Genomic DNA, 22507 nt, shown 5'->3' with positions numbered 1-22507 from the left:
GTACCCCCTTCCCTCCCAAATGAGTTTGGAATTAATGGGGTTTTCTAAAAATCTAGGTTCTCGTGCCTCCTCCCATGCTGCGCGGAAGAGCTCGGTAAATATCGAGCAGCAGCGGAGTCAAGTAGAGAGAGGAGAATAGCAGATGAGATGTAGGGCTGTGTTGGGAATTAGTCTTAGGAGGTATTAAACCTTCTTTCCCTCCTCTTGTACGTTCACAAGCCCTCCAGTACTTATAGATTCTCCTTTTTTTCCCCCTCCCTTTGTCACTCCCACCTCTTCCTTCATGTCTCATTTTCCATCTTTCTATCTCCTCTTTGAGTGAATTGCTTTATTTTATTTTTAAGTAATGTGGATTTTGGTGTATTTTGCTCCCAAACTGAAATCATTAACTGCAAACTGACATTTTTGGGAAATTCATTTGTTTTTTTTGTGCCTAAGATGAGAACACTGATACCACTCTCATGTCTGTATATGAAGCAAGGCTATCTGAGATTTATCCAAACCCACCCTTCAGCAGCTCTAATGCTCACTAATTAACAGGTTATATCTTGTTTCTTTAAGCGTTAGATTATTTATTGGCTGTGCAGTAACTTTCAGAGCCAGTGAGGTTATCAGAGATTCTGGCACATAACCTTCGTAAAATCTACAACGTCCCCTTTTTACAGTCTGGTTTTTCCACAGATTAAAAAAAAACGAGATGCAGCGTGTTGATTAATGAGCTTCACGAGATGCTGGTAGGCGGATTTTGTCACATTTAGAGAGAGCCTTCTGTCTGTTTTCCTTTGTTTTCTGTTTTTAAGCTAAAGCTAATGGGCTGCTAAGCTCCTCTTATCTTTCCCCTGGCACGAAAACAAGTGTGTTTCCCAAAATGACAAACTATTTTACTTTAACCTTAACTGACTGACAATGTGGATCTCCTAATCGCACGTTTACACACTGCATTTGAGATTACAGTGAAATAAACCACAGATCACAGATACAGAGCTTATTATAAATGTATAAAGACTGTCATGTGTATGACATACAGTCATGTAAAGCAGTTTTTCCTTTTATCATGTAGCACTCACAGACACAGGGGTAGACTCTCGGATTTATACTAAACATGTTTTTGTTGGCATGATCAGAGTGATTTACAATGCAACTGTTAAAACACGACTCTCCCTCCTTCTCTTTGACAGTTCTTCATTGTCCTGCTGATAATTCTTCTGGCAGAGCTGATATTGCTCATCCTCTTCTTTGTATACTCAGATAAGGTAAGATGATTTTGTTTTCAGTGTTACATCTGGATTTTAAAGCTATAAAATAATTTACTGTTCTGGTCTACATTTTTTCTTTGCCACAATTTGTCCATATAAGAGACACACAATGCCAAAGGTGTGAGGCATACGTTGCAGTGAGGAAAAACCTTAGCCTTGGAAACTGCACAAATGCAGAAAGCAATAAAAGGTGTTAGTGTGATAAACATATCGATGCTCCAGTTGTTTCCGGAGGTCTGAGTTTCCTCTTGTATATGTGAATGTTTCTCAGGCTGGAGCTTGAATGTCTTCATTCTACCATTAACACAGCAGTCAAAGGTTAGGCCACAAAATGCAGCTCAATCCCCACCAGTTGGCTCCCTGTAATTAGTCCCTAGCACATTTCTCATGACCCCCCCGAATGAGGTCGAGGCAGGTGAACGTCTACGGGGTGACAACAGATGACAGTATGTAAAGCTCCGGATATTACCGACATCCATCCGCAGACTGCATTCTTCACCATGTTAAATTTAATCGCGCCACAAATGTTTCATCCCGAAGATGACAAATGCCTTTCGCGGGACATGAAGACTTCTGTCTGTTTTCAAGGACACGAAGCTGATAGATCTGACTATTTATATATCCAAAGTCTCTGTGTCAGCCCCCGGGACATCGGCTAATTCTCCTTCTTTGTTCTGAGGTTATTTCTCAAACTTAGTCTCAGGCAGATAAAGGAATTCATTTAGCAGCCAATCCATTCTCAGATTTGGATCAGGTCTCGCAGGCACACCCTGTCAGGAGTAAATATGCATGTTGCCTTATCACCAAAATATTACCGGCTTAACTATGAAAAAAAGAAAGAAGCACTCCAAACCCTGATCCCTGCAGCAGAATTTAAATAGAGAGCCTCTTGACTTCATAGCAGTGCCTTCCCATCACCTGTGAAGTGAGGGTAAAGATAGCAAAGTAGGGCTGAGGACTTCTTAAATGAGAAATCAAATGAATGTGCATTTGTAAAGAATAGGGCATTACTCGGGCAGAACTCACAAGTTCCAATGAATACCCACCATATTTTATGTTTATCCCATCCTGCTAAATTACAGCGTGTTTATGCTGGCTCAGACCTAATGGGATGTGAAACCGCGATAATGCGGATCACCACTAAATATATTTTCCCTTATTGGTCTTCAAATGTCATTGGAAAGCATAGCTATTACAGCAAATTATATGTTATTGAAGATGGTATTTCAGACGTCCAGCAAATTTGAGAAAACCGTGTGTGGCTGTTCGGATTGGATGCAGAACAATTGGTGTCCGTCACACAAGGCCTGCTATTATAGGTAGTTTTTTTTTCTCTGTCTCTTTCCTCTCGACTTCCTTCTCTCCAGTGAGATCAAGTATGCTGTATGAGGCTCTGCTCATCCTTTGCTACAGGCTGTGATCAGAGGAATCACTAAGTCACGTCTCCTATTTGATCTTCTAATCACAAAGCATTTATTAACAAGTCTGAAAAACATACAGTAGTTGGCAACTTTTAAACGTGTATTGACAGAGGTCTGCAAAATAGATATTTTAGTCTTTCAAATAGGCCATCTTTAGGTCATGACTGATGTCTTGTGCGAAGTGTGATTCTTGCAGGTGACAAGCTGTCAGCGAGATGTGGGGAAGATGTGAACATTCAATATCTGGTTTTGCTGCAGGATCAAATGTTTTTCACTGCTTCCATTTTGTCACTGTCCCCCCCCCCCTTATTTCAGCATTTCCACTAGTTTAATCCTGTTTAAGTAGCACCGTTCATTCTTCTTTAAAGAGAATTTCTCTCTCGTCTTCTGCACCCCAGCGGTCTTGCCTTCAGGTATGGCTTGTGCGTGGGTACTCCCTCTTTCCTTTCCACAGCCCAGTGGTGTTAAGCTCTCTGATTAAATGCCATGTAGAGGCCGTAGTATAATAAAGGCTGGGCCCGCAGTTAGCAACCAGCTGACTACAGCAGATGGCTGGGCCACAAACCAGATTACAGCCATCCGTCTTTAACGCTGTGACCTCATTGTGCCTCCGTCGACCCAACACGCTGAGCCGAACACCAATGAAGGTTTATTAGCTCAGAATGAGGAAGCAGAACCTGGCGAGCAGAGACAGGAAGCAGCCGAGCATGTGCATCGGGATGTAAAAAGAAAATGCAGGAGGGGGAGAAGGTACGGAAGAAAAACAGGTGGACAAAGGTGTGAGAAAATGCAAAATAAGCTATCAAGGCCAGAAATGACAAGGTGATGAATGTGCCACGTGTTAGGGTGTTGAAATTTACCAAAAATATTTAAAGGGAGGATCAGAAGAGGACAAAAGTGAGATGAGGTGTCACTTTAAAGTGTCAGAAAAAGAGTCAGGAGTGAGCAATGATGTCATGGAGGAGGAAGGGAAGGTTTGCTAAGTTTGGAGAGCCAAAAAGGCTGTCGCACATCCCGGATTTATCTCACTAACAACCCAACAAACCAGCAGGCTCATCTAGCAATGAGTTGCATTTGTATAACGGCAGAATTATGTTCCATCCCTGGCCACGCATTATTTTTCCAGACCAATTATAGAGCAGGATCGGGGGTCTTCCCCTGGCTCTGTCAAGTGCCCTGGCCTCAGGCTACCCGGCACATGCTTGCAGTGCAACTGAGAGAATTAAGTATCCTGTTTAATGACCTGCTGCTGGGGACGTCTGCCTCTGATGCTGTTTGTCCCCTCATCCTTTATTACACTTTCAGGCAGTAAACGCACTTGTCCGGTGCAATAAGAACATCAGTAAAATGTCGTTAACGTCTTCGTTACGTGAGAATCAAGTGATTTGACAATTAAAGCCCAGTGTGCCCTGATTGTATGTGATCCAATAAAGATCACATAAGGGAAAATAAGAGTTCTAATCACATTTAAAAGAGGTGCAATAGAGTAAAATCACGTAAGAAAGTAAGATTAGATTTGTGGACGTGTGTTTATCCTGGAAGACAGTGCAGCTAATGATGGAGGATGGGGTGTGACTATCTGTTTGGTGTTTGGTTGTGAAGTAAGACTTTCAGCTGATTGGAGGCATGCCAGCTCTGCCTCTTTGATCTGACAACAAGGCAAAGCTGCAAAAATCAACCATCATTTTTATAAAAGTTAGGGACAAAACAGATATAGTCGGTGAGAAGTTAACTTCCTTCACCAAAGCCTTGGTTATTCTTAAATAAAGCATGCCAAGCTAAATCCACACTATATACCTTCAGTGAAACCTTATTTCACAGATGATCTGTCTTTATTTTTCATTTGATTGTTTTCTGGATGTTTACTGAACAACCTGCATAGCATGTTGATTTTTGTTTCTGTGAAATCTTTCTGCAGAAGTTGTGATTTATTTGGAATTGCAGCATCGTTTAAAGATTGTAATTGTTTAAATTGATAAATAGAAGTTGGGTTGAAGTGCCACAATAGAATTCCTATTCTATACACATCACACCACCTACTGTTAATGCTATCTTGTGTTGTGTGTGCAACTCTGAGTGCTTCACAGCATTCACCAATCTGCCCTCTGAGACACCAGTTGTTAGCCGGTTATCCTCAAAGGCAAAACTTGAGGAATTTGTCATCTGTGTGTCAGATGTGACCTGTAATATGGTGCATATTCAACACTGAAACGCCCACAAAAAGTTCAGATCTCTCCCAGTTTTAGAAATTGGAGCAGTCAGTTCTGTCATGGCCATGTGCTCCGGTCATGAATATTCAGTGTAGCTCCATGTCTGCACACTGACAGGTTTCAGTGTACCTGCTCTCCCAGGTGTTAACATGAAACCAGATCAGGGGCCGAACTCTGACAACAGGGAGACTTCACACTGGAATTCTTAATATCTCTGTGCTCATCAGACACAGTATGTTTGGAAAAAGTTTTGGGGGGAAAAAAATCCCTTCAACAACTCACATTTGTTAAATCCAGTACGGTGTTTTGTATTATTACAACGTTTCAATAGACAGGCAGGTGTTTATCAGACAATCTACCGCCCACTCTCTGTTCTGTTTTTGTGAAAATTGGCAGAAAACACACACCAGTTTGGATAGAAAGCCTACGTCTTCCTTCACCCTGTCACCATGTATATGTACTTGTCATTATTTGTTTACTCCATTTCTGTGACTCATTTGTGTTTCCCCCCGCTGGCCGAGCTGAACCCTTTAGATTTCTGTGATGAATGTGCTGTCCTCTACTGCTGATGGTGGACTCGGCCAGCCCAGAGGAGACAAAAAGCTTATCTTTGTAATGAGAAGTATGAGCTGCGTCTCGGGCCTTTCTCAATATGCTACACATGACATATTGCATTGATGCCCCATGGCAAAATTCAGAGAAAACTTACCAAGAGTTAGATGTGGTCACAGCACAGTGTTGGTCCGTTATGTGAACAATTTTCAGTACCAGCCACATGAACTTCATTCAAGAAGTTAGTTTTCCTTATCATAAAAAAATCAAAAAAAAAAACGGCTAAAGCAACAAAGATGTGTTTTTATCTGCTTCTTTCGCAAGGAGAAAATGGGTCAGAGTATTGCATGATCAAATCCTTATTTGTTCTGTACTCATTTGTCTGCCTCTCGTTAGCAGTGAATCTGGATCATTAAGTTTCATTTCAGGCTGTAACAAAGACTTCCTCACATGAAATATAAGATGTGCAGAGACTTATTGGAGACGCAGAAGATGATTTTTATTGTAGTAGGGGGGGCCTTGCTCTCTACTGACTATGTTAGGGTGAGGAGTCAGTAATGAGCCAGTAACATCACATATAGCCTAGATGGAGAAGAGAAGATAGAGCATAGAAACAAAGTACGAGGCAGAGATTGATGATGCTGCTCTTCGACTCATTTTCCTACACGAGGACAGATATGGTGGGGCCTCATTCCTGGGGTGCATATACACAGATCCTCTTCTGCCTCAGCAAAGTCACAGAGACAGAAAGAACACTTCGATTTGAAATTATACTAATCTGATTTCAAAGGTTTTAGAGGATGTTTTAAATGGGTTTTGGATGATTAATGATTACAAAAGCATTTATTGCCAGAGAAGCTTTAATTACTCAGTAAAAATTCAGTTTGACTTTTATGTCTAATTCAGCAAATAGATTTCTAATGCCTCGCAGCTGAGAAAACAAAGGTTAGAGGCTTTTTATTCGTACCGATAAATTGCTGAACCACTTAATTTCAAGCTTTATCTAGTTTTCTGTGTGGTCAAAGAAAGGATGGCTCTGTTTCTCTTACATAGTGCAGTGTACAGCATGGAGGCTGAGCTACACAAGCTATTAGTCTAGTGACATTAAAATTGTATTTCATTTATCAAAACCAGGCTGGCATTACCTACCAGCTGCCTCGTTGTTCCTGCCTCCGTTATCTTTTTAACTGAAGGATTTACTGTGCAGAGTGTAAACACTGTTGAGCTGAATACCAGTCCTGCCTCTATGAGTAAAGAAGTCAGAGAATAGCTGTAAGCATCCTGTTGTGTCAGGAAGTGACAGACATGATGCCACTTTTCTTATTGTGTGCAGATTTTAGAAATATCTATTTTAAAATAGATATTCCTGAGCACACCCTTTCAGCTTTTAACCATTAAAGCAAGCGTGTTCCTTTTGTTGTGATATTCCTTACATTGCCTGTGAGGCTGTACAGCATGTTTCTGGCAGTGCATGTCATTTTTACAGTCATAATTACCCTGTATCTGAAGCACCCCTCAATCTGCCCTGGCAGTTAGCAAATCCCCACAGGCACAGCAAACTGCAGGAGAGCTGAAGCTCTGATTTTATATCTCATTATCACATCCAATGATATATTAATCTCCATTAGACATAGCACAACCCCGAGCACATTGTTGGGGTTCAGTCAAGAGGAAAATGATTTGCTAACACCGCTGAAGGGCACGTTGAAGCTCAGTGTGCGGAGGAAAGCGACACGTGACGTGTCAGATACACAAGACATCACACAAAAGTCCAAGTCACTGTGGCAGAGTTATATTTATATGACAAGAACAAAGCGGTGACCTGTTAGTGAGCTGCGTAGCTGATGTTGTTTTCCACTGTTTTTTTGTGTATTTACATTGTAGCTACCACTGTCAGATATCTAAGTATTCGTGGTTGAGCATGCATCCAGACATGATGAGATCTGGATGCATGCTCAACCATGCAACTGTGCTGTTTATAAGATTGTGGATACTTGCAGTCAGTTGAGACTGACAAATACGGCTGCATCTATCATCATATAGGATATTTGCGATTCACAGTTTGATTGTCTTTTTCTGTTCATTTTACTTTCATTCACAGCCTTAGGCTGCAAATCTGACAGATCGTCTCCTTCATGTTGTTGGGCCCTCCCGTTTTCAGCGGGCTTAAAACCAAAATGTTCCCACAATCATCGCTGTTCATGTCGATAAATGCTCATTAAAATACTGTCGTTCAAAAACCAGAGGTTAAGCACCCCGATATAAACATTTGATGAGCCCAATTTTCCACTCATGGGCCACTAAATCATTGTTTAAAAAGAGAGTGCAATGAAAGGATTTCATCAAAAGAGTGCCAATCACACCATTAGCAGTGGAAATGATATGAGAATTTGATGTTTCCATTAGTTTGATTAAGTTGTTTTTATACAGCTGAATGGAAATAATTCCAATGATTATGCACAATGATTGCAGTCAGTTTAAATAATCGTAATCAGGTGATTATGTAATGATTGTGACAGATCTACTGACGAAGTCACTAGAATGAGTGATGAAACGTTTCTCTCGCTAATCTTTCAGGATCTTCTCACAAAGAGAAGTCAGTGTTCACAAAAAACAAGCACTTTAAAGCACTTTACTGCATGGCATTAACACTGCCATTATTGTTTACACCTGTGTAAAGAGGACCTTGACAGTTTGAAAAGAGAATAATAATGTGAGTACACGACAGTCAAGTTTCGATTGCCTACTTCGGCTTAAAGATTGCTTAAAGACTGTAATGAATGCTTTAATTCAGTTGACTGTTCTTGCTGAGGCAACTCCTTTCAACCAAGGTCTCCAACTCAAACACCTATTTTTGTGGGCTTTTTTTTTTTTTTTTTTTTTTTTATCTCCAGGTGAGTGAAAATGCAAAGCAGGATCTAAAGGATGGGCTCGCTCTCTACAACTCAGAAAACAACATAGGCCTGCGAAATGCCTGGAACATCATCCAGGCGGAGGTAGGTAGACCTCACATCACACATTACACTGAACATTAGAAACTCACATGAATGTTTAATCACAACACTAGAAGTGACACATAAATGCAAAATAATTCTGCAATATTCCAGCTAATGTATGTCCTGGCTTGTAGCTGTGACACTAATGTGACTTTAAAAGTCCATACTGGCTCGTGAAGTACGCTTCAATCCATTATTGTAGTCCTCTAAAGCAAAGGGAGACATTACAACACTTTTTCACTTTATATTAATGTGTGTGTGTGTGTGTGTGTGTGTGTGTGTGTGTGTGTGTGTGTGTGTGTGTGTGTGTGTGTGTGTGTGTGTGTGTGTGTGTGTGTGTGTCAATCACAGTGGAAGTGCTGTGGTGTGATAGCATACACCGACTGGCATGAGGCCTTGAAGGAGAAGGTAGTTCCTGACCGCTGCTGCCAGGAGCATTACCAGAACTGTGGGAGAAACTCCACCAACATGTTCTGGAACAGGGTGAGTCGACATTGACTGTAATGTGAATGCAAACATGTTTTTTTGTTGTTGTTGTTGTTATATGTACAACACATAATATGATATATGATTTTTTTATTATTATTTTTTTTAGTGCATCTCTTGTTGTAAAGTTAATCAAAGGACTCTCAAAGTCTCAAAGAAGTCAACTGTTGTTTTGTTTTTTTGTTTTTTTATGTAGTTCAAACAATGGTAGCGTTGGTAGAGCTACATGAGGCGATATAAACAGTTTGAGCAAAGCAAACAAATATCAATTGGTCTGTGATGGTCATTTAGCTACATGGCCTGGCATTCATTCTGCTCACGTCGGGCACAGATCTCTGTTGTTTAGAGGTTGGTGAGTTTGGGTGCACAACATATGTCATATTTTATTTTTATTTAATTATTTTCTAGGTCTATTTGGAACAGGGACCATGCACAAAATATGTTATTATCAGAAAGAGAAAAGATGCTTTGTACCAGATTTAGCTATTAGCTAAACATGACAGTGGATCATGGCCAGACCCATCTATTCACGCAATGAATTTGGGTCCGGTAATGATACCAAGATAGCAAAACTTCTAGAAGGAGAAACAAAATGACATAAGACAAAATGTCAGCAAAGTGACTCTAAATTACTTGAAAGCAAATGCAGAATGACAGCGACAATATACAAAACAGATACAGGCACAAAATGACTGCAGAGAAACACGAAACAACTGCAGAGAGACGAATTGACAGTAAAAAGACACAAAAAGGCCACAAAGAGAAACAAAATGACCACACCGAGTGGCAAAAATACAGCACAGAGAAACAAAGTGACTTCTAAACAAAAACACAAAATAACAGAAAAGAAAAGAGGAAAAAAAATGTAAACTCAGTTTGGGTGTTTTGCTCCTTTGTAGGAAGGGTGGGGAGTCTTTTAAGAGGAATTATCAGATAGATTCATAAACTCGTGGTGTTGGAAGTGCTTGAATATACATGGCCTCCAAAGCTGAATTATGATACTCTAGACACCTGTCTGATATCAGCCATTTGCATGCGCTTTAATTCACAGGGGACATGGAAATTTCTCCTCCATCTGTTCCGTAGTTGCTTTTACAACCCTGTGTCTACTTAAAGTAGCTTTAAAGTTCTCCTCATATTGCTGAATTCTAAGCACAATGGATTTTCTTTTCTATTATGCATGAGACAACAGCACTTTTATTTCTTAAAAACCTCACAGCACAATGTTCAGTTGTGTTACCCCCTCCCCATTACAACCCTAATCTGCTATTGGTCTGGCATGCGGTTTGTTAGCAGGTCCAAAGTAGAGGATTAAAAACTGTAATATAATTGCCAAAATGAAAATGGGCAGACATTGAGCTGGCCCATTGGGAAAGCTCATCACTAAAAGCTCGTGTGTAATCTTGGCCAGAGGAGACGGCGACGTGCTATATAGTTAAGTTTTACACGCTGCCTCAGCATCCACACTCACAAAGGGGTCCCACTTTGCCGCTGAAACTACCATTAATTCCTTCACCTTACCTCCCTGCCAGCGAGCGACCTCCGGATGAACCCAGGTGGGAATGTATTTAAGAGTAGGCATAGTGCAAACGTCTGTTCCTATGTACCATATGTTTACATATAAAACTCGTCACTCATAAGTAATTCACTTCACTCGTTTTAACACCTCCCCTGCTCCGACGGCATATCCCATGTGGAAAAAGTGAATGTTTTTCTGAAAACTGTGAACTGGATGGTGGACAATTTCTGGATGACTTAACAGGCAACAGCCAACCCTGCTATTGAAGTGGCATTATTCTGCTGCCACACTGAAAAGGGCACAGTTGAAGTGGTATCTTTACAAGCTTTTATTTCCTTTTCAGGGCTGCTTTGAGAAAGTGGAGGAATGGCTGGATGACAACAAGCATCTGCTGGGAACCATAGGAATGGTCATATTGGTAGTGCAGGTAGGAGGCTTAGTGATAAATAGTACTTTTATTATCCCCTTCTGTCTCTTCTTTTTTTTTTTTTTTTTTTTTTGCTTTGCCTCTGTTTATCTGTCTGGTTACATGCAAAAACAAAAGAAACCATCCAGTGGCCTCTGTGTCACCGTCTTCTATTTAGAGAGTTGTGAGCCCTGTGCTCAGTAGGCGTTCCAGGCCCCCACACATCTTGAAATATTGAAGTCCCTGTCTACTGCACCCTGATCCTGTCTGAAGAATCAAAGCCTCCTGGCTTTGTGCCAAGTGGGCTGCAGTCAGGTATAAGGAGCCATGAGAAGATAGAAGAGTTTATACTGAATATAGAGGAGCAGGTACAGAGTCAGAGATTAAAGGCTCTTTGGGGAGGGAGGGGTGATAGATATTCCTCTGGTGGTACCCCCTTTCTCTTTTGGTTCTAAACTCTGCTTTACATCTATCCCTCTTTATACAGTTAGTCTCACTTTCACTCTTCACAGTAGCTTTTCCACTCACTTGGAAGTTGTGTTCTAAAAGTGGCTTCAGACTGAACAAAGCCAAACCTATTTTTGCAATGCCTTTGTGCAAATTTGACTACTGGAGTGTTTTATTTGTTGTGTTTATTCGCTCCAGTCAGCCAATGTACCAACTGTACAGACATTAGCTGCAGGTAGCCAGCAGCGATCCAGCTGTGTGTGCCCGCACACTGACTGTGCTGCGTTTGTATGACAACTCAGATTCTGACTGATCTCAGCTCTCACCAGGAACTCCACTTACTTATGTACTTTTGCTCCAGTCTCTCTTCCTGTAGTCTGTGTGAGATTATTATGAAATGGCTAAGCCTGAAATTTCCGCTTCAGTTGAAACTTTTTCTTTTTTTTTTTTTTTTTTTTTTTAGCTTGCACAGACCTGTCTTTTCTTTTTTTTTTTTTTTTTTGAGGGGGGGGGGGAGCAAGAAGGTCCATGGTTGAGATCCAGAAACAGACAGTTGGGGACTTTTACATTTTCTCTCTGTGCATTTTCTCTCTGAAGGGTTGTCTGACTACAGTACATGCCATCACTGTAACAGACTCGCAACCAGTTCAGGTTTTTTTCCTTCAATTTGCACTTCCTTGTGCCAGTGTTTTCACACTCCCTTGACTTTGTAAGTTCACTTCACGATTCCTGTGAACACAGTTCTGCTCTGCTCTGCTCCTGCATCAGCCTCTATAACAGTAACTGTCTGTGCTGCACCTTCTTCCTAAATCTATTTTATCCCTTGGACCTACCTAATATTTCTGACTGCACCTCACCTTACAGTCTATTTCAATCCTTCCAGCTGCTGAGGTAAATTAAGAGACCTATCTAAAGTCAATCTAAGGTCCTCCTGCTGTTCTTTAAACCTTTAGGTACAATGTACATATTTACATATTTTACATCCTGACTTCTAAGTACAACTGTTCATCCCCTGCAGTCCCTTGTTAATCCGTGAATCTTTTTTCCATTCAGAACGAGGTGGCCTCACCAGGAAATTTCCTCGTTAAGTTCTATAAGATTTTGCACATGTTTGATGTCCTCGGGGGGAGATGGCGCTTGAGCTTTAGTTAAAGTTCACAGCCACACAGACAGAATATCTGCATTATGTATGAACACTCGATTGCACACTATTCTTACATGCTTATTTGCATTTATTGTAATTCACTTGTGTTCCTGTATGACACCGTCTCCTCCCTGTCTGTTCATTGCTTCTCGGAACACGCACACTGCATGCACAGGCAGAACACTGACAAATAAAGGCCCTGTTTGAAAATTGACAACGTCTGACATTCATTTTAACGATCCCTCTCTACACACACACACACACACACACACACACACACACACACACACACACACACACACACACACACACACACACACACACACACACACACACACACACACACACACACAGTCTCACACTCTCTCCCTCTCCTCTGATTCACGTGAGAGGTAGGGAGAGTCGAGAATCAGACCTCGAGCTGTCAGATTAGCAGACATGAATGGTGGGGGACATGACAACGCAGAGCATCATGAAAAACTGCTGTCCACGAGTCTGCAGTGTTACATAATAGCCAGAGGCACTTAGCGCTGGTTTATAAATGATTTAGACATTTAGGCAGCATATACTATACGACAGACTCCTGCAAAAGCCTGAATGTATATCTTCTTACACAATGGTTTGACAAATCTCAACAATATTTATGTATTCTTAAGCAGGGATGGATGATTGCGCTTTGAAGAGTCCTGCAGGAGCAACTGTCAGGCTGTCTCACTCAGACTTGAATGAGACAGCGAGAACTGTACGTGCACGTCAAAGTCACACCGATGAGCCACATGTAAATAATTGGGTTGATTCTGAAGCAGTTTTTCATTGGTCCTAATTCCCTCATTGCTGGATGTTTACTCCGAAATGGGCTCAGTGTTTTGATTGACAGCAGCTCAAGGTGGCATTTTCTCTCCAGCAACTCCATGAATTAGGTTTAGACTCAAACCAAAGAGGAATCAGCAGTTTTCCCAGGCTAATCACATACCGTAGGAATCCCCGGTGGAGTCCACATTGCTTTTTTATTAAAAACTTTGCACCATACAGTGCTTTGCTGTTTCCCGGCCATCCGAACTTTGCCAGATAATGGTTTTAGGATCAGCCTTGTGACTGTGTTTGATGTAGAAGTATCAGGGGTAATGGAAACTTCAAAGAGATAGCTGGCTACTTTGATTCAGTGGCATCTCAATTTACTTCATTGGCTTAATGCTTGCACACACTGTACATTTTTTCCCATCACAGAGATTCCAGAGCTTCCATTTGAAGGCCATCTTAAAAAAAAAAAGGAGAATGAACACAAATGTGTTCGTACTTCACCAGAGGATTTATTGTGCATCAAAAACACAAACCTACCCAAGGCATCAACATCAAATAGACCACAAACACACATGCACACACACACACATATATTACACACAAACAGACACATAAAGACACAAATTCACTATCTGCTTTTGGTTTCCTCCACAGCTCCTGGGCATGGCGTTCTCCATGACACTGTTCCACCACATCCACAGAACAGGGAAGAAGTACGACGCTTAGCCTCGAGCAGCGGCACCCAACGGAGAGGAGCCCCACTGCCTGATGGGATAAGACTCTGATTTAAACATCTCTGCTTCCCGTCACATTTTACAACCTCTTTTGAGCATCCTTACCCCCCCCCCCTCCCCCTCCGTTCCCAGACCTTCTGTACAGATTCCAGCTGTGTTCCCACTCTGTCCTACTCTCTCCCCTCACCATTCATTTTGCCAAAGAGTAACACAACTGGAAGAGAAGGGACATCTACTTTTGGCAAGGAAGAGAATCCCATTGGTTGTCACTCCCCTTGAGTACACTTAATTTTTATCTTTTTTTTTTTTTTTTTTTTTTCATTTTGGCTTGGACTAACATTTTGCTGGAAGGAAGGATGGACTCTGAGACAATGAAGACTTTACTAATGCCCACACACCCTCTCCAAAGGCAAAGAGAGCCAATGAAACTGATAAATACCCTCCACCTCTTGCGGAGTGTTTTTCCTCATCGAAATCAAGCCCCCTTTTTTCCTTTGTAAATGAAAAAAGATCCAACATGGCATGCTTATTTTCTATTTCACTGATTTACCTTTTGTCGTCGAAATGCCTGTTGTTGCCATTTTTACTTATTTTTTGGGGAGTTTATTGGAAGTATGTCATCAGCGCTCCTGTGGAATGTAAGTGTTAAAACAGATCAGTGCAATGAACTGTCAGATATGCGGCGTGTATGTGTGTGGGGTTTGGATTTGACGTGACGTTGCTGTGGAGGGGGCACAGACATGTCAGGATGGTTTTTAATTTAATCCATGATTCATATTTTTTTTCATGCAGCTCTAGAGATTTGGGTAAAGTGAGCGCGATGGAGGAACATCATGTCAGCGTGAGAAATCATCAGTAGATTTCTTTTTTTTTACCAAATTCTGCAGCATTCTCTGAATGATAAATTGTAATGCACAAATCTGCCTATGAACACACACACACACACACACACACACACACACACACACACACACACACACACACACACACACACACACACACACACACACACACACACACACACACACACACACACACACACACAGCCACTTTGTGCTGCCACACAGCAGCAGTATTCCCATTCCCTGTGAGACAATACAAATGGTTTAAAATGATTGTTTATTAGGGCTCCACCAGCACTGTCAGCTGAGGAGATCTTTGTGATAGAGTTCTCCCCCCTTTGAGAATACAGACTGGGTTGTGGTGTGTATGTTTTATCACACAGTCCAAGCTGCAGAGAAAAGAAAAGAAAACAGCACATAGAAATACTGAGAAACGAGGGCAGAAGGTGCAAAAATGGAGCAGACATATGTTGTCTGGCCGCAGCCATCAATAATGGTAGGAGAGGTGGCCTCAGCGTCTCTTCAATATTCTTAAGATCTCATCCATTCGCTCTGCCTTCCTCATTCTTTCTCTCTGCGGCTGTCACCTCACGCTTGCCTCCAACTTTCTTTTTTCACCCCGATTTCCTTCCTTCATGTCAGAGAGCAATGAGTTTTGTGCCCCATGTGCACACACAGTGTCTCTGCTGACATTCCTGTTCATCACACAATTACACCTCTGGTTTGGGACTTTCTCCGATTTTTACGTAAGCTTCCTTTTTCTTGCAGCCAAGAGGAGGGGGAGGAAGTGGCAGTGTAGGCAGATCAAAGCTGATTCAAATAGGTATGGAAACATGCCCTGTAGGACACTTCTGTTTACCGCTGATTCGCAACAGGAGGCCTGAGCGTCAGTCAACCTCCTGAAGACTGAAAATACTCTACATGTGCTCTTACCAGTGTGTCTGCTTGAGGCTTAGAAATCTCTGAAGATGTGGTGGTACAACGGACGCGTTTATTGTTAAAGGATCATTTCGGCTTTGAGTATCATTAGGTTATGTTCGGTTATCATCAGTTGTTGTGACTGTGTACTCTCTGAAGTAAGTACGATGAGACATCTGTCATTTCAACAAAGTCCAACGAACAACAAACAAGCATCAGACGATCAGGCTAGTTGTAAATAAGCCAACAATTCAACCAGATTAGCTACTTTTTTTCAGAGTGAACACACTCAAATTGTCTGTAATAACCCCTAATTGCTGTGTGTTTGCGCATCGATACGAAGGACAACAGGTCAGTCTTGAATTATAAAGTTAGTTTGGAAATTCTGATGGGTGTTTACAACAGACAGTTTGGATCAGTGCTCTTTGCTTGAAACTGCTGCGGTTTTTGTTACATATAAAGAGTTAGATCTATGGAGGAGGAAAATCCTCTGTCCACTTAATTTCCTATGCTCATATCTTCCTCTTTTCTTTACTCTTTCTGCCTGTTAGTTGCCTCCGCGCCGTCTTCGGTTTGATTTTTTTTTTTGCTGCTGCAGCTCCAAGTCTTCACTGTCCTCATTTGCCACACGGCCTTGTTTTTCTCCATGTGGTATGTGACTCTGATTAAAAGTCCATCGATTTGTTTTGTTCGTGCAGTACATGGTGGTTCGAATTAGACCCAGTGAAAAGTGGTGCCAGACTGATGGCAGTTGCCTTCCCTTTAATTTAGCAGCACTTATTTAGGTATTTGGTTAAAGCTCAACTTTACATTAAAATGGTCGGATGCTTACGGTGCAGCATCGTTTTTTAAACACCCCGAATATACCAGCTTACTATATACCCATTCAACAGCATTTTTGCTTTGTTGTTTACCAAAAGCACCAGTGAGGGACATGTGTTTGTAGCCCAGGTGATTTTAGCAACCATGGGGGCCACAATCCTTGCAGGAGAGTGGTACGGTGGTCCAGCGGTTAGCACTACTGCCTCACAGCAAGAAGGTTCTGGGTTCAAACCTTGATTTCCCTCAACTGGCTGTAGGTTTGTTTGTGAATAATTATCTGTCTTAATTAACTGGCGACCTGTTCAGGAAAAAGTGGGCATAGAGAATAAACAGATGGATAATCATTGCAAGGAGAATTTGTTCCATTGGATGAAACCTTGAAACTCGGTCAGTGTTCATTTACAATTCGTTGGGCTGAAGGCTAGAAAAATCTTTATTGACCGAGTTTTCATTAGTTGTTCAGTCAAACTCTGAACCTAAGATTGGCTCAGCGGGAAGGACGATCTGCCTGTGATTGTTTGGGGGACCGGGTGACTCACAGTGAAACCACCAATCACAGTAGCTCCACCCCTCTCTATTGCGAGTGTGTGGGAGCCAACTTAACTTTAAGTTCATGCAGACCGCAGTGATTTAAGTTTCTGTAATCAGCCACAAAGTGTCCAGATTGGCCCGAGTTTCAAAATAGCAGCTATCCAAAATGTCGTGCACCATATTTACTGCCCAGGGTGCAACTTCCATCTTCTTTTTCCTTTCTTGGTCTTTCTTTCTTGAACACACACACACACACACACACACACACACACACACACACACACACACACACACACACACACACACACACACACACACACACACACACACACACACACACACACACACACACACACACACACACACACACGCACAAACTGAAGGATGCAGATCCTTTTATGCACTGGCTGCTCATAATCTGTTCGTAGCCGAGACCCAGACTCCATTACGCTAAGATGCAGTATACTGTGTTGAAATAGATTAAGAAAATGTTCACTCTCCTAACTCGTTGTTCCGACAGAATCATTATTGCTTTTATCGTTAGCATTATCGTTAACAGGCAGCTTGAATCGTGCGTGCGCTAACAACATTTATATTTTAAAGGCTCATTGTTATGGTTTTGTATTTCTCTGTAATGTAGCACACCGTTAACAATGTTACTTATTATATTTGCTGTCCGCCCTTGAACTTAAACAATTTCTGATGCCAAAAAAAAAAAACATATTTAAATAATTAAACTAATATCATAAACGTGCGACGACTAGTCAACTATTGGCTTGAACTGATAGCTAATAGTCGACGAGGAGAATCTTTAGTTGGGGGTAGCCCTAAAAATGACTCGCTAAGATTCACTCATCAGACCTCGTCACAGTCTGGCAGAATGTTTTTCTCCGAGTATCGCCTAAAGTGAATCTTTTTGCATCCGTTTCTAAATTGGGTTTGTGATTACTTAATCTGACGGACATTTCGTGCACCAGGAAACAACAGAGTTGGGCAATGATGTGCAGCGACCCTGCTGGCTACCATACACTGCCTCCCCCCATATGCGCTGACTCTCTTCATGTTGTGTCCACAGGGAGAACATGACAGCAGCTGATGTACAGCGCAGGCACGAGCGGTCACATCTCCTCTGCTTGGCTTCCTCCACAAACTCTTTACACGTCCCTTATTTACTGCCTCATTCTGCAGACACCTGGCACTATACATACAGTAGCTGGCAATCCTGACACTGTATGAATACAGCTGGGTTATTTGGACACCTCGAAACTGCTCCAAGGTATATTCTGCAACCAAGAGAGGTTTCAGGAAGAAAAGGTGTAACGGCTCTATAAATCGGGCTGCATTGTATCCTGAGAGTAGACAGGGAGTTAATACGATTTCTCGGATGAATATTTTGTGTTGCTTTGCCTCAAATTGAGTGAAAAGGCATTTAAAGACAGAGGTTGCAGAAAACGTAAGAAAGCAGAACGGTAGAAATAAAATGAAGGCAGTGTCTGTCTCCAAATCTGACGTCACACCCGAGAGACCCAGCCTGCAGACTCTGTAACTCTTTGCCCCCGACTGATCTGACTGTGCCGACATTCTGACATTTTCTCCTTCGTGTGAACTCCCTCTCAGCTCTGCTGCCGTCACCTAGTTTTCCATGATTTTGTCAGAGTAAATGTTCCTCCGTGTTTTCAAAATGCAGGGATGAATGCCATTTTAACAAACGCTGTTTAATGATGTTATTTTTGTACATTTTGGTGTTGCTGTTTAAATGTTTGTTTTTATACGATATACTGTTGTTTTTTTTGTCACAGGCTGTTTTTACTGGCTTCTTTTCTCCCCCCCCTTTTTTCCAGTCATGACAGAGGCTCATTGTCGCCCCTTGTGAGAACATGACACCATTAAGCATTTGTTTCATAGAGGATTAGTCTTTGCAATGTTCCTCTAAAAGGTGCAAAAAAAAGGCCTTTCTGTCTTGACAGTGCTACAGGCAGTTAAAGTAATTAAGTCGCAGCTGATAGAGGGAAAATTTGGCATGACGCTTGTCGTCGTGCTTCTGTATTAAGATCTACTTTAATTAAATTAGGACGTACTGTTATAATCTACAGTACGTCTTAAAAACTGCCAGTGTAAGGCCCATTATGTATTTCTAGAGCATGATCTAATAGCTGACACCGTAGAACAGAGCTCATGCCACTCCAATATAACAGCCCTGTATGTTAGCCCCGGATGTAAATATGCTCACTTTACAACTGATGTAACTTACTGTTACATTTTATCTGCTGCTTATAATAACATTTACTTTGACAGTTTCATTTTCTAACAACCCATGCACTTCTCGTGCTCCTTTACAGACATATCTTCTACTCTGATGTTACCCATTTGTTTCATGTTTGCTAGTTTTTCCAGCCTCTTGTTTTTTTAAGTCCTGGAGCAGTGTACATTTTCATGTGAATTTGTGTTTTTGTGAGTATGGTTTTTATGTTTGATTTGACTACATTTTCATCTTGCGGTAAGCCATATGTTTTTTTTTTTTTATAATCTTTTTTTTGGAAGTATAAAGTATTCCCTCTCATCGATGGAAGCACTCCCAGTAAGGCACTGAGATGTTAAAGGAAGAATACACATGCAGTAATTGGGTTTTGTCTGCTGTGAGGAATTTTGAAACTGTTTTTTAAATTGTATTTTTATTTTTTTTTGCCACCTTCAACATATTATTTCTGTAATTTCCTTCTAATCCTTCCCCCGTGCTAAAGCTGAATATCTGAGCAGTGGAAATGTATGCTCGAGAAATGGTGTGTTTGATGTTGTGTTCTGCTGGGTGGCACTATCTGATACCTGCCAGCTTTGTCCTGTGGAGTTTTCTGCTACACGTAAAAGCACTCTGAATATCTATACTAGCTGGTGCACTACCTTCTCTTTATTCTCTAAATCAACTATTTTTTAAATAAAGGAAACAGTGTCACAAAAATCCCACGATACTGTACGGTCATTGCCTTTCATATTTAATGACTCGATGCTCCTCATGTATTCCCTTTTATGTCACCCTCAATTATATAGACAGCATTTAAACAGCATTTCTTTTTTTCAGAGGGGGGGGAGGTTTGGCATGAAGAGCAAAGTGAAATGGTGTAACAGCCGATCCCATGGTGTGTTTAGTGAGAAAGAGTGGCATCCCTTCCTTGAAATGGCCTCTTTTTAAAAAAAAAAAAAAAAAATAACAAAACCTGAGGGACTTGTTGTCCTAAAGATGCAGGGATGAGCTAATGGTAGTCAGCCAGTCGAGCAGAGGATTTTTTTTTTTTTCTAAAGAACAATAGAGAGATGATGAAAGTGGAAACTATCGCCAATTTGCCTCATGCTTCAGCAGCATGCAGTGAGCAGGACAGTATTTTTGTACGGAGCTTGGTCCCCTTTTTAACCTAATTGTTTTCAAGCCCGTGTGTGATAGTGAGTGGAGTTCATTGTGCCATTCCACCCTGGCTTTTTGTTTTACATCACTGTTCCTTCTATGCAAAAAATATGACCTATTTTAGCCTTTGTACAGATTATTTTGTATGAGTAACATGTACTGAAATAAAGTGAACAGAATCAACCGTGGATACTTTTTTTTAACTTTTTTTCCTGGTTGTTATTACAGCATTTCACCTTTTTTTTTTTTTTTCTCTGCCTCATTCACTGGCACAGCTCATTTCATTAACCTGAATTTTGGAAGGCTTTCATTTCGATGAGATTGTTTAGTTTGTCCCCACACAGCCTTACTAAGCTTGTAAACCTGCAGTGGAGGTGAATTACAGGTTGTTGTTGCCGCTGCTGCTACCTGCTCACAATCTGTTGTGTTTCCGCAGGTGAACTTGCCATCTTTTTAACATCCCAGCAGCAAGGCTTTTTGACATGACTGTAAATACAGGATGGTTATTAATGCTGCAGGTTTACTGTAACTTCCTACTATTTGTTCCTCTTTAAGTTAACAGATCTACAGTACGAGTCAAATGTATGGACATACCTATTTATTCAAGGGATTTTTCTTGATTATAGTACGCTAAACAAAAATATAAACACAACACTTTAGTTTTTGTTCAGATTTTTCATGAGTTTAAGTTAAAGATCCAGGGACTTTTTTTATGCACAGACAAGGTTTATTTTGCTCAAATTAGGTTGACATTTTTTTTGAAAATCCATTTTAGTGAGCACTTCACCTTTGCAAAGATAATCCATCTACCTGACAGGTGAGGCACATCAAGATGCTGATTAGACAACATGATTATTGCACGTGTTCTTTGGACTCATCACAATAAAAGACCACTCTAAAATGTGTAGTTTTTGCCCATCCTCCTCCGAGAGAAAAAATTAATATCTGTAGTCATACGTGAAATTTGACATAATACTCTCCAGACAAAACGGCACATTTTAGAGTGGCCTTTTATTGTGATCAGTCCAAACCACACCTGTGCAATAATTATGCTGTTTAGTCAGCATATTGATGTGCTACACCTTTTAGCTGGATGATTATCTTTTACTGCATCTAAATGGAAGTCGTGAGCTCCTGGTTACAAAATGAGGTTTGTACACCATATGAACGCCGTTCAAGTGTTTGAGTCGTAAAAAGACGACTTTTGCTTGGCAACAGCAACGTGGACGCCGTCTCGAAGCCATTGAGGCTAACAGTTTAGTGTGTGTGAGTATATGTAATGCAGGAAATGCAAAGGCACAAAGAGAAAAGATGAGACCGTTGGGAAGATCAACATTTTCCCCAGACGTAGGCGATTATTTAAGTTCTGAAGACAAACTCTACATGAATAACATTACAATGTATTAGCTTAACATCTAATGAAAGATGAACTTCCATGGCATCTGCCATTTCCATTAACGTCAGTAAACACATCACAACACGCGAACTCTGGCTTATAGAAAGTTTTGAGTTCCAACGTGGTGAAAACCACGAGAGGTCGTTAATTTGGACTTTTCTCATGTACACGGTCAATACAATCCCATTTGTACACAGCATCTTAGCAGGAATTCAAAAATATGTTATTCCTTTAACAAAATAAAAGTAAAGCAAAATCGTGCAAAGTAAAGACAGAGTTGTATCCAAGCAGCAATCAACAGTGGCATCACTCGTTGGTTTGTGAACGGCTGTTATGAAGCATCGAGTTCTGAGTTTGGCCGGCGCCATCTTGCTAGTTCGGAGCAGTTTGGAGCCAGAAGTGACCAAATTTGGATGAGCTAGGGAGGAGTGAACAGTAAATCTGACTGCACCACAGTCCTGTCAATCAAGCGGATTCAAGCCAGAGGTTTTCGGAGCCAACCTCTCGTGGCACTTGGTGGGATTGCACCATAAGGCACTTCCACTTCGGCCTCATTTTTCAGACCACTTTTATATACAGTCAATCATTTTATCCTATCTGAAATTTAAAAAAATAAAAATTTAAAAAAA

At 41.1% G+C, this 22507-nt stretch overlaps 1 protein-coding gene across 2 annotated transcripts in view; it reads left to right on the top strand.

Annotated features, from left to right (window-relative positions):
- tspan9a (tetraspanin 9a) overlaps positions 1-20665 on the top strand; it is a 159460-nt gene extending 138795 nt beyond the window's left edge. For both annotated transcript variants that reach the window (XM_069705307.1, XM_069705305.1), the window contains 5 exons: positions 1179-1253; positions 8334-8435; positions 8787-8918; positions 10784-10867; positions 13893-20665. In XM_069705307.1, coding sequence (XP_069561408.1) covers positions 1179-1253; positions 8334-8435; positions 8787-8918; positions 10784-10867; positions 13893-13964 — 465 coding nt within the window. In that variant the 3' untranslated portion in view covers positions 13965-20665. The remainder of the gene's footprint in view (positions 1-1178; positions 1254-8333; positions 8436-8786; positions 8919-10783; positions 10868-13892) is intronic.
- Positions 20666-22507: the final 1842 nt, after the last annotated feature.

This window comes from Brachyistius frenatus, unplaced genomic scaffold (genome assembly GCF_029030835.1).
Source record: "Brachyistius frenatus isolate BFR_SWC_R1_liver_20210118 unplaced genomic scaffold, ASM2903083v1 Contig_55, whole genome shotgun sequence".
NCBI lineage: Eukaryota > Metazoa > Chordata > Actinopteri > Embiotocidae > Brachyistius > Brachyistius frenatus.
This window is presented reverse-complemented; position numbering and strand designations above follow the sequence as displayed.